Here is a 16,642-nt window from a genome sequence, read left to right as displayed (position 1 = left end):
AAAATTTAACACTAAGTGAAATCAATGGGCAATAGAGTTACTTAAATACTAAGCGCTTTGGGGTTTTTCTGTTTTGAAAATGATACATTTCAGCTCCAATTTGTAAAGAACCTCTGGCTTACTTTCCTACCATCCTAATTCTTCCATTTCATTCCTGTTTAGGATAAAGCCAATAGTCTGTGCAGAAGCTGGTAAATTCTCCATGCTACTCACATAGGCGAAGTTCTGTGTTATGAAAAGGATTCTTATTAATAAGCAGCTCTAATAAGTCTAGCTCAAAATGATGCTTATAAGCTCCATACATATGTCCTAGTGTTCTTTGTGAAAAGATAAAAAAAATTGACCCAGTGGATATGACTTACTATAATTATATGCTTCTCAGAAGTTTTGCAATTCAGAGCAGAATGCGAAATTGGTTAAAATCACACAGATTACATTTGTCATAAAACACCATAATTTATGGTGCTGAATAGCAAAAATTAAAATCAAGTAACTAATATCTGTACATTATCTTCTCACATAATCTGAATGAGGATATCAGCAGGAGCACAGGAAACTTCAACACAGGTGCAGCTTTGAGTCACTACTGATGCTGTACGAGGGGCAGCATCTACTGGAGCACTAGAACTACTTCTTTGGGGATTAGAATGTGCTCTTCACGTCTGCAGAGTAAGGTCATTAAAATGTACATATTTTGCAAGAACTGCAGAGATCAAAAGGTGAGGTTCTGTGGTCATTTCCAATAATATCAGACAATCAGATATACAGACTGAAAGGGACAAATAGTGATGATGGAGACAGAGTAAGTGATGGGAGAGTGTTTAGAAAGATATTAATGAATATTCTAATAGCGCCCCAAACAAAACATTAGGAAAGAAAAAGGGGAAAACCTCATAACTAGCAAAATACTTCAAATATTAGGAATAAACATGCTCATAAAATTCTTGGCATTTTATCTATCAATGGGAAAGGTTCTGGTTAAGTCTCAAATGCAAATGCCTAAAGTATTCCCTGAGACTGCTTCTGCAAAGCATATATCAATACACTGTAACTACTAATTGCAATTGAACATACAATCCCCACACTGTCATTTTAAATAATTTGAGCAGAATCTATTGAAAAAAAATACCATTATATGCTACTGATGGTATTTATATGTAATAAAACCAAACAATGGAATTTCCTCTGTAAGCTGAAAAATTTCAAAAAAATTTATCACATCTTTTTTGCTTACCAATTGCTACTATTCTAAGAGTTTGATTTACAAACAGAAAAAACAAAGTTATTGAAAGCAGGTTTTATTCACAATACAAACCTTTGTCAAAAGCCCATAATCTGACTGCTACACTTCGGGGAAATGACTTCAAGCCTTTCTACGAGATACAATTTTGGCTTTAATTGCAATTTTAATTCAGAATTCAACTGATCAATTCACTAATCCCTCTCACTAGAATTTAGGAGACAACTTGCTTTTTCTATTTCAGCCAGGGTAGATCAGCCAAGAATTGACATGGGAAATTATTTATACACTTGCATCTACAAGTTCAAAGCATGTGGCAGAGGTAGTAAAGCACAGCATTGATCAAAGCTACCAATAAGGAAATGGAGTGAAATTAAATGCATATCTTCAAACACCTCAATTACTTTAAAGCAATTTCTTTCATAAATACATTGCAAGTATCAGTTGCAAATAGATTTTAACACGAACTGAATATCAGTATCATTACATGACATAGTACCTTAAAATTAATTGTGAATGTTAATTTTGCAATTTAAAACCTGACAAAATGCAGTGTGTTTTTCAAATTGATGTATTGTTAATATATTAAAGGTTACAAATGCCATCACAGTCTCCTGCTTCAGTACTGCCGCATCTGTGTTCCACGAAGCTGAATGACAAGCAAATTACATGTTTGGAGAATCGGTCTGCTGGCTTTTAAAGCCCATAAACATAGCAGACTGTGCTTTAATTTACTGGTTTCATATACAGCAGATCCACAATTCAATCAGGTCAGTGTCACTGACATACGCTGCAGAGCATGGCAAATACATAGCACAAATTTTCATATCCCAAGATTTGAACTCAGAAACACTTTGGGCCAGACAAGTATACCAAAATTGCTGGTTTTTCCTCCAAGTTTTTATTGGAAACTCTAGATTTCTGACTGAGATAAAGATTGCAGCCCTCTCTGAGGAAAAACTCCAGTTGCTGAGAATAAGGTCTTCAGACCTGTGAATCCCAAGCCTGTTGAATGAAACTGTCTTTGTCTACAGTGGGGTTAGTTGTTGCACTGATCATGGGAAAACTAGAAGCTCATGTAAAATAGCTGCCAGTCAGGTATTCTTTCATATCAAATGTTTGCTTTCTTCTTTAGAGGAGAAAATGTAAAATACAGTAAAGTTGCATAGCATTTAGGGAGTAAATGTTATTTTTAGAACAATTTCTTTATGCCTTTTTTGTCCTCTCCACTAGGTTTCCCTTGTAGCAAGGAAAAAATGAAAATTTTTGACAAATTGTTTTAGATAAGAAGAAAAATTCGTAGTTTAAAACTGTCTACAGTAAAGTTGCATAGCATTTAGGGAGTAGATGTTATTTTTAGAACAATTTCTTGATGCCTTTTTTTTTGTCCTCTCCACTACGTTTCCCTTATAGCAAGGAAAAAATGAAACTTAGATTAGAAGAAAAATTGGTAGTTTAAAACTGTAATGATTTTCCTCTTAGTAATTTTTAAGTAGTAAATTATAATCCTGTTATTAAATTCTATTAAATCTTCTAAAACTAACAGAAATGTAACAGCAGTGCTTTTATGCTTTATTTATTCCCATCTACAAAAAAAACAACTGTAATCTATGTTCATATCACCTGTGTATTATGTATACACAATAGATTTAAGAAATATATATAATAGAGCCTTAAATAGATAATAGGTATTTTCCAATGCATTACGTTCAGATTTCTGAATTACCATTATGTAAAATAAATACTAAGAAAAATGTCAGAGCAGAGGCTGGGAAGAATTCTGTGAAGATGAACTATCTCTATTTTGCAAATGTAAAGTGCAAATACAACTTCAGAGCAGAGTACACTATATAACACACACGCTAATGACAAAAACTAGAAGAAATGATAATATTTCTCCACACCTCTCATGCATATAGCTGTTTCAGATAGAGGTTCTCTGGCTCCATACCACCTTCTCCAATATTTTACCCATGTGCTTTCCCACTGAGAAGCCTCCAGTCCCAATGGGACTGTTTTATGATCCTGTGCATTTTAGTGCTGGGCTTCCAGAGAAATCAAGGCAGAACATTTACCATGCTCTGCTCCTGCTGCCAGCAGCCTAACAAGTTTTGGCAAAATGTTTTGAGTATGACAGAAATGCTCGCAGAAAAAAAAAAATGTCCTTATGGGGTAAGCTCAAAAGGATCAGGGTTGCAGTTAATACATCTGTCCTTGCAAACTTTTAGTCACACACCTGCACAATGAGTTTTCCCAGTAACTACTGAGACCGGCCCATCCTCCAAAGAAAAATTACAAAGTCCCTCAAACCAAAAAAAATCCATCATGCGACTCTAAACATATCGTGTTTTACATGAACTGATACAAAGAAATTATCTTGTTGAAAAATCTTAAACTAATGCCACATCTCTTGTTAATGAGCTACCAGAAAATAAAAAAATAAATTATGACCTTCACATATATATAGCTTCTTTTTAAGGAATATGTCTAATTAAGAAATAATTAGTAATGACCCGAGTAAACCAGGACAAACAGCAAGACTTTTTGTCAGTTACATGTTAACAAAACAATGCCAAGTGTAAAGTGTACATAATAGTAGAAGTCTCTTCACGCAATGCTCTCTAAATATTTCTAACTGTAGTTCCCTGCACCTCTCACTCATTTGCTCTTATGCATTGAAAAAGATCTAAAGAAAGAAAAACGTCAACACAGAAGAATCACGTTTCCATTGTTTTCACCACAAAAGAGTAATTCAGGGAAAAATAAAGATTCTCACAGCTTTGCTCGCCATGTGAAGTATTTACAACTCTTACACTTTTATGAGTTTCATTAGTTAGTTGTTTTCTTGAAATTCCACCTATTGAGTCCTGTCATATTTTTCATATTATAGAGATAAATATATAACTGCCAAAGAGAACTCGTAAATTCAGATGATGTGAATCACAAAAAGCCCAGAAGCAGGATTAAAAGGAACTCAATGCATCACTCAAACTCTCATGCAAGTTTTGGGTCTCTGCCATATTTTGAATTCTTGGGACAGGTAACATTTCAGATGGTGAGAGAAGGATGCCTTCAGGTTCAGCACAACTGAAGTCTCCACAAATAACTGAGAAATACTGTAATTAAGAAATAATGATAGTGCACTGGTGATTTCATGCTGCCAAGCACGGAAACAGGATTTCCATTTGCAGTAGAAGCAAGACTTGAGTGGAATAGAGAAAGTAATTGTATATAAATCTATTTGGATATGCTAAGGTTTATGATATCATACATTTATGTTTATGCACAGACGCATAATTTTGGATGTATTTGTAAGTGTTTAATTGAAGTATAGTAGCAAAGCAACCTGCACACACATATATTCAACAGGTTTAAGTGCAGCTGTATTTCTTTAAAGTGGATTGGTATATGAAGTAGTCTCTGTTTGACTGGTAAATGTTATCGGCCAGCACTATATTTACAAAACATGCATTTTCATGCATTTTATTTCTTGTAAACACTAGTAAACACAAGTTCATCTGTGACACAAGAGGAAAATGGATTCAATTTATGATCATGTAACATCAGTCAATTTGTTAACTTAGGTCGAGCCACAGAGCCAAACTATGCTGCTAGCTATACCCTTGGCACAGTACTCAAGAACAGTTAATTGCCATCAATGTGGTAACAGAGAGACAGCTGATTTATTTCGGGATGGGGGGAGATGAGCCCCAAAAGGTTCTAATTTCACTTCACAGTTCAAAATGTAAGATTTTACTATCACCCACCCACAACCAGTCATCTGCCTCATCTGTAGGCTTGAGAAAAAGATTAATCCTACAGCGGGCTTAAAATATAGCAGTCAAAAAGCTTTGAAGATGACACAGACCAGTGAATCCCGGACTCCAACCTTTTCTTTCTTTACAAAAAAATTTACAGCTCCCTTTTTGACGCTAACCACTTTTGAGCAGACCACAATTCCCTAGCAGACAGAATTAAGTATTAGCATTATTTGTAATAAACCAAATACTAGAAATTTCCCGCCAACGATATACTTCCTAAATGAACATGCATAACTTGACAGAAGAGATATACAGTCTAAAAAGCATTAAAATGGAAACAAAACTCATTTTTCCACCGAAATTTCTTAGCGTGACACATTAACTACCTAGGCTGTTTCACCAACATTGAACAAAAGGTAGGCTCATGTAGTAAGCAAGCCAAAGTCAAGGGTTTCCAGAACACAGGTTTCTAAGGGGACCTGCTTATGAAGACAGCAGATTAGACTGGATTAAGCAGAACAGCTTTTGTGAAGACAGTGGAAAGGTTACATACAATAACAAAACAAATTTATGCTTAGATGATGGCTATGCATACCTATAGCAACACTACTTACAGAGAGCATAAAACAGGTCAGAATGTCAGAACAAGGAAATGCAAAGAGTGTAGGAAAAGTGTAAGTGAATGACATAAAGCATCAAGTAGGCGGGGGAGTAGAAAGGTTATGGAAGTTAACAGTGCAAGGGAAAAAAAAGATGCAAGAAGGTGGAAAATGAAAAGAAGATTGCAGAAGAGGATAAGATAGGTAATATGATTATCTTCAGGTACATAAAGAACAAGAGGTCAGAAAGGAGACAGCAGGCACTCTAGCTGCAGACAGAAAATTATTGACAAAAACATATAATGAATTCATCGCCTTAGTTCTCAAAAAAAAAAGTTATTACAGACCATACTTCAGTTTTCATTTAAAAAAAAAAAAAAGAAAAAAAAAAAAGCAGCTCTAGATTATTATGGACCCACATGATGAAGAAATAGCCATAGAAATCAAGAAACTGCTGTCACGTCCATCACTGCATAAGGCTGGGAACAATTAGGAATGCTTCCAAGGCAAGACTCCCCCTGTTCCTATAGGAAAACATAAGGTTGGGGGAAAGGGCAAAGTGTCTTCCAGGGTATTTATGCTGCACTTAGAACAGTGAGCCTTCAGTAGGATATTTTGAGGCTTGCTACAATACAAATAGACAAGGAAAAGAAACAAACAAATTGATCATGCTAAAGAGCAAAGAAGTATCATGAAGACATATAAATGCCTTAAAATGCAATTAATATGTAATAGCAAAAGTATTTTCACAGGCTATTAACATAATATGACAAAAATGTTATTAGTCTCCTCTTGTTTTACTGAACACATCATTATTCTTTCCAGGAGTGGTGTTCTACTAGAAAACAATAACAATAATAAAAAATAAACAAACGAAACAACCGTGAAAACAAATTTTGTGCTATTTGTTACTGTCTCAGTAAACTCCAATTTTTCTTTCTTTCTTACTGCTGTGCATTTCCACCTCCCACTCTTCAATGAGAAAATACTAATTTTGCCTGGTGTTTGGAGTTTGGCTTATTTTTAGCATGGAAATCCAAGCCCACTGCCTTGTCTTGACAGTTATAGGTTATACACAAACCTTCGCCGATTTTTCCCTTTAATGAAACTTCACTCTGTTCCTCCTACAAATGACACGGCAGAGCTGTTGAACAGCAGGAATGTCAAAGCCATGCAAGCAGTTAGATCTAAGAATAAAGTATATGCCCTCCAACAAAACTAACTGTTGACTTTTGTATGCTTTCCATATAAATGATATGAGGATGCTAGTGGCTTCTGAAATGAATCACAGTACCCTGCTGATATCTCATAACATTAAGATCTACAGTATGTATTGAGTAGACTATTTACAGTAAAAATGAACAAGATATGGTAAATTAGAGAGTTTATATAAACTAGATATCTTGTTCCCCCGAGACAAAATGGGAGAATATACATAAAAATAACATGAATTTTAACTTCATGTCCTGTCATGTTTTCTTTTTATCCCATAAACCAACCTTGGGAGAAAGAGAGATATTTCCAGTAGTTCAAAATCCCATTTATATCCCAGCTGTGCAAGCAATTATTTAAATTGTACTTTTAAGAAGTGTGACTGTGTAAAATTTATATGCTCAAATATTTAATTTATGCACACAGATATGGTGACCACCTTGTTTTTGCCCTTCTTATTGAAGAATTTAGACCTTTCCTTGTGCTGGGTTTGTTTCTGTTGTTGCATTTCTGCATCCAGGCCTGATGAAGTATTTGTAAATATTGGCATTTCATAATCTCAGTGAAAAAAAAAATAATAAAGAAATACTAATTATATTTTTAGAAACAATACCTGCTTTTCTCCAATTTATGGCATCTTAAGAAAATGCCTTCTACGTCTAAATCCATTTGTTACAGAAGAACAGGAAACAACAAATTTTGGACTAATCCATCACTCTTAGTTTTTAGACGAACAGGGTTTTTTTAGGCTGACAGATTCATTTACTTTACCCTTTCCCCATACAAGTAAAAGCAGTGCTAAGTTGTGAACAGTCATGTCAGACACAAAGTTCAGTACCAAGTCCATATTGTCAGGACAAATAACAAGTTTCCATAAGACTCATAGAGTTCTCCACAGCTTAATGCTATTTTATGGACTGAATGATTTATTGGAGATTACAGGCACCAACAGTCGCTTGTTAATGAGAGACAGAGACATACGGAGCTTCATATTGAGCACCTTAAATTCATTCAAGGCATCTCAGCCAGGCTACGCTGAGAAGTCACACTGGAATAAAGGTGTTGCTGAGGGAGGTGGTTTTATAACTGATGGAGCTCTCTAACAGCAACAGAGCTTCGGTGGTCACAGGCACACTGCATCAATGTAACACACCATCAACAGCAGTGAAACTTCGCTGCTCCAAAACTTTTGGCCACAGTGAAAGTTTCAGAAAGGAGTGTAATGACAGAGTAATGTTACCTCCAGAGCAGACTGTCTGAATTTCCTGCATTTTGCACCTTCAAGGCTTGTAGAAGCAGAAGAGATTCTGATATAAAGGAAATTTTATTTCTTCTTCCTATATGAAAATGCCTATTTTGGAATAATACCAGTATAACTGAGTTTCAACTGTGAATTGACCAATTTCTGATGCTAAGCCTGATGCTGTGCTAACATGGGTTTGTAGAAATTACAGTCTGTGACTATTATCTGAACAGGAGTGCAACCGTTGAGACTTCAGCCCCTGTGCTAGGTTGAGATTATTATGCCTACCCCAGGACAGCAGCTCCTTCACGTGCAGTCATGGCAGAAGGAATTTGATGTTTTTTCAAGAGGCTGCCCATGTGGTTTTGAGATCCTACCTATAGCAATTCATTATTTTTAGCATTCACAGTGATGAGTTTTCCCTCTTTTACACAGGTGGTGTCATCAGCTTGCTCACTGGAAAGTCCACGTAGGGATAGCTAAATTTCAAGTAATGCTCCCAGACAACAACCTAATGGCACTCTCTCAGTCAATGTTAATTTCTCTCTCTCTAGTCAACAGACGAAATTAATTCAAAATAGTTCTCTCTGACTGTACCTGGTGCCCCAGCCTGTGAACACATTACTGAATATATATGTAAATACATATAGAAAAAAACAAATAAAATCTCATGCTTTCTCTACATATACATGTAACAAGCTACAGGGATCTTTTTCACTGCCATAAATTTCAGCTGTGCATCAGTTGATCTAACTGCAGCTCATTTATATAAGTAAGTTTCTAGCTTATTAATAATCATATCCAAAAGCTACACAAGAACTCTTTTTTTCAGTGACATTTTCTTTCTTTTTTCCTTGCTAAATAATCAGGATTCCTCCCTGAAAGTTTGTACTTTGCCATTATTCCAAGCCTTTGGGATGTAAAAGATGCAGTTTGGGAGCAGGAGTAATTTATCAAGTTTTCTCTGTGATGCTTTACTAATGCTTTAGTTAAATCAAGCCCTTTTAACTGAAATTTACATGTCTACAAGACCAAACTCCTACTCCCATGGAAGGCTGAGTGCTTTCTTTTTTTTTAGGATATTAGTGGGAGATGACTCAGATCTGACATTCCCCATCAACTGGTTTCAGCTCAAGACAGAGCAGATCACACTTCAGACAACTCTGCCAGTGAAGATAGCCAAGATTAAAATACAGTTTAGACCAGTCTTGAAGTAAGAAGCAAGTTTGTGGCATTCCTTCTCAAAGAGAAGCATGCTTCTGTGTGCCCTCTATATATCTCCACACTCTATATTGCAGAGATTCAGTATGAGGGTATGATAAATCACCCTGAAAAGGATGTGGTTGCACTAAAATGGACTTACACAGGAGACAAATTTGTTCTTCTGTACAGGATAAATTACAGCTGCTCACTTCTAGCTTTTTGCTACAGTAATACTTTCAGTATCTGCAAAAATGCATTCAAGTACTTAAAAATCTGTCTCACAAAATACTCCTTGGCCCCTGACCAAGCTACTTTTCCTCATGATCATGAAGCCTTTCCACTATTTTGTCCATACTAAGCACAGAAATAGAGTCCATTAGGACTGCAGCATCACCCTAAATGTTTGGTCCAGTCACAGAAACAACAGTGCCATGTCATCCAAAGTGAAGCAGTTCACACTAGAGATTTGGTTGCTGTTGATTGCTCTGAATTATTTAGCCTGTTCTCAGTCTACCTGTGTCTACAATACTACATACACCGAACATTCCTAATTTGCTTTTCAGTCCTGCTAACATAAGTTTTCTAAATATCTCAGTCTGTCACTACCAGTTGCAAGGCATCCTTTCACAGAAGTGTCATTATAAAAAAAGCTGAAAGCTGATTTCACACCTCTGCTTGTTAAGTATTTTCTAAAGCAAATAAAGCTCTTCACTTAAAAAATAATTAAAACTAACTCTTCATTAACAGTTCAAATTGCCTAGGTAAATTTGGTCACAGCTCTAATTTGTGCACTGTCGCTGGATAGTTTTATCAAGCTTCTTCATTTCATGCTTGCAAAGGATCACTTTCTGATTAATTCTTGTCCACACATGTTTACATTTGGCAAGCAGTTATGAAAAAGCCCATCAACAATGGCAACATCCTTCAAATTCTCTAGACCAAACTGAAAGCCCCTCCCACTGACTGATGCTTCAGATATTACAGAACCGGATTTTGCTGCTGCAGGGGTTACATGCAGCAATAAGTGATGGGAAACAAGTTTATATAACTTCAGGCTTTGTCCGGTACCCAAGGAATGCCTAACCAAAATCTCATGTGTTAACTGTAAAAAAGTTAATGGAATACTGTTTCCATTTCTTCTGAGACAACCTAACTTTGTGTAAAGAACAAAACATAGATCTTTAACTTCGCAATTTTTGTCACTGTGGCCATGGTAATCAATATATGCAACTCTTCCTGCTTTCACTTGCATGAAAGCATTCTGCCTACGAATATATTATCTATGGAAGTGTGAGGTTTTGAAAATGAGCTCAGTGTTTTAATTAACAGATTACCCCATTAGCAGTGTTTTTCAGCCAGTCTTCACTGGCCCTCTATTTCAACCTTTGTTTCCCAATTCACTGGTCTTTTAACAACACTTAGCACAACTCTACTTCCAACTTCATTGGAATCCTGCAGTTTTGCTATTGCAACTCTTTTCAGAGCACTTGATTTTTATTTCTTTTTTTTTCGGCTAAAAGATGCAACTGAAAAGCCACTAATATTTCTGTCTGCTGGAATCAGGAAAGGCTATGGATCTGAAGTGAACTCAGAATTGCACAGATTAGCATCAATTTTTGGATGGTGTACACCTTACTGATTTGGACTAGAAAATCCATCTTAAGTCTCCCCACCAAGTTCCTTCATCTGTTTTTAGCCATCTGCACTTTTAAATACTAAATAAACGATTTGCCATTGTCTGAAATATCCAACTAGTCTTACTTATTCAAGGCTTGAGACAAAACCAAAGACATTATTTTTGAGAGCATATTTGTACAATTGCACACCTTTCGGTCTCACTAAATAGGGGCTTTAGGCTACCCGTTTATCTCACCAACCCAGAAACAATTCAGTATTATGCTCATATTCTGCTTAAGCCCCTTCTTTAGAGCATTATTTAGTAGTTTCATCGCAGGCTGTAGCAAGCCCCAAACCAAAACCATTCAATGTAAATCCACTAGTTTACTCTGACCCAGAAAATTCCTGTCAGGACGCTCTTTATCAAACCTCTTTAGAAGAAAAAAGCAATTACTGCACACTTTTCTAAAACATTCTTTTCTGGGCATAACATCCCCACATCCACTTGCTCTTCTTTATAAACAACTTTCACTTAAAACTGAAGTCAACTGACATTCTCTGACGTTTATGGAGGCACCCCGCAAAGTTACAGGCACAAACACATCAGAAGCATCTACCTTCTTCCGTTGGCAAACACAATTTCATTAGCATCGTTCCAGAGACACGAGAAAAGAAAAAAAAATTACTGAAGGCTAATTTCAATGTAGTGGGTTTTGGACTTTTCCTGTCTCACACAGCCTCCTCGAGCACAGATTCATTTTCTCAATAAAAACCATCACATTTTCATATGTGTGATTTGATCAGAATTACTATGGCAATTAATTACCCCGACATTGATATTTTGGTGGAATTTCACATACTTGCTCATTTTTGAACAATTTAAAATTTCATAAATTATTTCATAAAAATAAACTCATACATCAATCAGATAAATAGGTCTGTTCTGGGGAGCGGGGTAGTGGGGTGTCATTAATGTAGCTGCCTTATGTTCCTCTTGCCAACTTGAGTTTCTTTTCCTAACAAACAAATTCTAAACTCATCTGAAAAGTCAACTGCCATGCAAATGGGCTCCACCAAATTCACTAGCAGTTCCTGGACCTCAGACATATTTTTTCCACCCTATTTTAAAATATTTTCTATCTTTTACTAAAAAAAAAATAAATAATATTTAAACAGTATTTTTAATAAGAGAGGATTAACTCAGACAATCAACAATTGTAGTAGAATTCAGTATTCCTTTAATTTAATCATGTTTCTCTTGCAATGAATATACAGTAAAACTCCTGCAGGTTTTTCAGTGTTCCTCCAGGAGGAACAGGGCAGCAAAAAGCAGAATTTCAAACTTTCAATGACAGAAAAGGCAACCAATTTTTAAAATAGATTAAATACTCCTGGCGAATTTAAAACATTTTGAGGTACACAGATGGTAAAATCTGCAAAGTCCTATGAAATACTGTGATCACCAAAGCTCTACTCAGTGCCCTATTAACATTTCTAAAATTCTCATCCCTTAAGTATATACGCATTAAGCATAGGAAATAAATCAGTGTTCATACACAGCAGCCCTCTGTATTTCAACTTTTTATCCTTGTCCCTCCACTGATTATATATTTGATAGTATGATGGCTTGCAAAGAACTTGTATTTTTTCATGGACATCTCTTCTTTCCTTGTTTGCCCTTTACTTTGAACTTTTTCTTTCAGGACATCAATATTGGGCAGGGGGGCAACTCAAACAAAAACAAAAAACAAAACCACTTCTGACAGAAATTTAAATGTCTTTCGGGTAATTCATCTTATGGTGTACCAAGGAAATCAAGGAGAAAATCCTGCTGCCTTCCTGACACCATGATACATCTTTATTGGAAAACAATGGGCTGGATTCAAAGACAGACTAATCAAGTTGAGGGTTCTCCTACAGAACTTTTCAGCTACATTTTGCACAACAGGATGCCAGTGAGCATGCTGAGCAGAGTGCTATATAACAGGTTAGAAAGCACTACAGCCTATTAGGACATACATTCACATCGCTCTGGCTAATCTGCTACACTGCACTATTTGTATATAACTTGCATTGCTTCAAAAAGGCTCCTCTAGGGAAATGTTTTTGTCTTAATTTAAGTGTATACTGTGGCAGATCAGATAGGAAAGCCATTTGTGGTTTGATGCATTAGGTTGAAAAGACTACTATGATTTTCCAGTAAAAAAAATATTCAAGGTTTATACTTGAACACGTTAAGGTGGAAAACCACTGATAAAATTAGAAACAGCTGGTAAATGAAGACAAGGAACAGTGTTAAAAAGAGAAACTGCAATGCTTTTCTTTTAAGAAGGACATCAGTAACTACCATAAATCCTATGTGAGTGGTTAACATACATTTCACTGTAGACCTGGATGGGAAATAGATATTTAAGTGTTGAAAGCCAACATATGGTAAATTTTAGCAGTACTGTTTGAGCAAGTACGACTAGTCATCTAACTGGCAAACTCTTCCAGAGGAGGAGAGAAACGGCATCGAACGTACAAGTATTGATTATTACACAGCAGAAGACAGAACAAAGAGGTCAGGGGTGGCAGCCAGAACTGTCACCAGAGCCTGTGCCCCACGTGGCATGGAGTACCACATGGTCCCTGCTGCATGAGGATATGGAGGGCAGTCCCCCATGCTGTGGCACAAATGGCAACATGCAAGGGTACCACTTCTGGTACAAAGCCATTTAGCATTTGAATTCTGCTGCTCATCCGTGTCGACGTGGCCAGACACAATTTATCTGACAGCACATTTCAAGAGCTAGATAGAAAACATGAATTGACAGATCCTCTATTTATACTATGCATTTCAGGACATTGTGGCGCAGTTATTTTGCAGATTTCAGAGAACATTTGTTAGAATTTCAATGGGGAGAAACATAGCATTTACGGATAAGGAGAGGAATCTTTAGTAAAATCTTTGTACAAGACATACATCTGAGACAAGTATCTGCTAACATTTTTATAATAAAAGAATCGTCTTTATCTCTATTAAAAGGTATCCATTACTAAAAATGGAGTTGAATAGTATATTCCATTGACATCTTGACAATAGAAAAGAAAAAGTATAACCATATAGTACCTAAGTGGCAACTTCCCAAAAAAATCTCCTTTTGTCCAAACATAATTTTGTATTCATAAACAAATGCACACACGATGTTCAGACAGTATTTCTACTAAAGATAAATGACAGAAAATGCATGCAGAAAGCAGAACAGAGTTTCGATTGCATGTAAAAATAAACACATTTACTATTTCGCAAGGACAAATGTTTCTTCCGGAAATTTTATATGACAGTACCCACAATTCAGTGTCCAATAACTGCAGCCCTTTCAAAAAGTAAATGCAGATTCAAAAATATATATTATCAACACAGAAGCAGAGATCCTATCGCTATGAGCACTCACCTCATAATTGGCAATTGCTTCTCTATCAAGGGCTCGGGTCACGGAGACATCCCCACTGATCTCATTGATTCTAAAAATTCCTTTTGGGTCTTGATCTACTCCTTTACCAGAGAGTCGAAACTTTGCTCCCTCTGTCCCTTCACTGCTGATGACCTGCAGGGAAGAAAACAAGAAGTTACAGGCCATATTTTAAAGACTTTTAAAATAATTCTAAAACCACATAAGCCGTTCTGTTCTTTTACCTAACATCAAGGTATATTCCATACCAATAATATACAACTCCAAAGTCTTACTCAATCGTTCAAACACTCTGCAATTCTTGTGTTAAACCCTGGAAAAGCTACTCATGTCCTTAGCCAGTTCCTATCTAATCTTTACTGTCTTCTATTTCACTCCTTAAAGCTTCTATTATACCATTGCTACTGTATTCACTATATGTTTAAAACTTGACATTTTATTTAATTCTATTTATTTTTCCAGTGAAATTGATGAAATAGCTACAAACTTATAAAAAAAAAAAAAAAAAAAAGAAAAAAAAGAGGCATATTCCAATGACTGGCATAAAGCATAACTTATTCCACAACAGCTCTTACAATACCAGATAGCCATCACATATCATTTTCCAATCAGCCAGTCCCTTTTATTAGCCATTGTAAATGCATTACAAAACAGACTACTTTCAGGTTGGCCCGTTGTGTTCCACCCCCCCTGCCATTGCCTTCTACACTCCTCTTTTCCCAGGATTTTAAACCAAGGAAAAAAAGCTCCTCATGAAAATATTTGGATATCCTGCCCAGAACTCTGCTTAGTCACACAGGGGTGTACGGAAACTCCTTGTTACTATCACCACCTTATTCCCCCATAAGAAAAAAATCCCTAAAAATGCAATTTCAAGGCTGTCTCACATTAGCGACAGTAGCATATGTAAACTTGCAGAGCTACACAATGTTTGTTATAAGCTACATGGTTTGCAAATTTGTATTTGTACACCAGAATCTAGAAGGATTATAAATTAATCTTGCCCTTTAAGGCTGACAATCTTGTCAAACCATTCCTTCCCTCTGCTGTTTCATGTTCTTTTGTCTCTAGCAATTTTATACCGTTAATATTTCCGCAGAAACATTAAGTCAAATATTTATATGCTGGTTTGAATTACAGCTCAGGAAGAGGAAGGGAAAAAGCGGCCTTAGAAAGCTGGACCTGCTCCCATTTTGAGAAAATAAATATGCAGGGTGGTTAATAATGTCCCTGAGGAAATACATGTTTGTTGCCCTGTTGCTGTGGGTTCAGCAACACTGGTTTGCAGATTACTGGGCAGTGAGATTTTGACTAAATTCCATAATCATTATTCCTTTATTTTAATTGAGAAAAAAATGCCACAAGTTATGAAATAGGAAATCAGCATTTTCAGAGATAAAGTTTCAATTCTGAAACCCTTTGGGGAAGGAAGAAATTTCAAAGTAAAAACCTGTTTCACCTTTTTTTTTTTTCTTCCTCCTTCCAAGTCAGAAACACTAATGGATGAAGTTTTCTTCTCATGTATTTTTTGAGTGTGTCATGCCAAACACAGAGGCAGACAACACTGCAGGTGACAAAAGGGCAAAGTAACTTTGTATCTTCAGGTTTTGTGATGAAACTGAAAATTAATGGTTCCTACTGTAAAGTTCCCTGCTGTTCAATTCATTATTTGACCAGTCTCGGGTATTTTTTACATCTAGCCTAAAAATACGTGTTTTTCTTAACATAAAGCTATGCTTACCATTTTACAATGTCATGACCATTGCTCACTTTTGTAAGAAAAAGATGAATTTACCATCTTCTGCTCTGATTTCTGAGACTTATTACAAGACAAGTGCACCTTCCCATCCAATATAAAAACAGTGGTTTGAAAGGCCTCAAGTCAGCCACAGGCCAGCGCAAAACTCTAATTCAGAGATGTCTACACAACAGCCATTTCCACCGTAGCCATCAAACATCACCTAACTGTTTATGACAAATTTAGGTGCAATGCCCCAGTTGTAAAAAGCCACAGGAAAAAAAAGCAAAACAAATCATGGGCTGTGAGAGGGAATTTATCAGGAAAAAATCCAGATAGTCATATACAGATCTTTCTCCACACTAGACAGAAAGGCAGGAGTATAATAATAATAGCAATAAGGGTCCCTGCAAACCTGACTGGAGGTAAAATTTCTTCTCAACTACAAATCTGGCAAAGATCTTAACCTTGAGTTTGATGGTAAGACATCCCCATGCAGTACCTGAAAAATTTGTACTCCTTGGAGCTACGACACATCCCATATCTTTTCCCCACTTGAGCTGTAAACTATTCT

The 16,642-nt window shown here is 36.2% G+C and overlaps 1 protein-coding gene across 1 annotated transcript in view; it reads right to left on the bottom strand.

Annotated features, from left to right (window-relative positions):
* The window catches only part of CDH13 (cadherin 13), a 465,789-nt gene that overhangs the window by 231,002 nt on the left and 218,145 nt on the right, over positions 1 to 16,642 (bottom strand). Inside the window, exon 5 of the mRNA XM_014942408.1 lies at positions 14,313 to 14,465. Within this exon, the coding sequence (XP_014797894.1) occupies positions 14,313 to 14,465 (153 nt within the window). The remainder of the gene's footprint in view (positions 1 to 14,312; positions 14,466 to 16,642) is intronic.

Source organism: Calidris pugnax, unplaced genomic scaffold (assembly GCF_001431845.1).
Source record: "Calidris pugnax isolate Ruff unplaced genomic scaffold, ASM143184v1 scaffold28, whole genome shotgun sequence".
Taxonomy (NCBI): Eukaryota; Metazoa; Chordata; class Aves; order Charadriiformes; family Scolopacidae; genus Calidris; species Calidris pugnax.
Note: the sequence above shows the minus strand (reverse complement) of the source record. Positions and strands in the feature narration are given on the sequence as shown.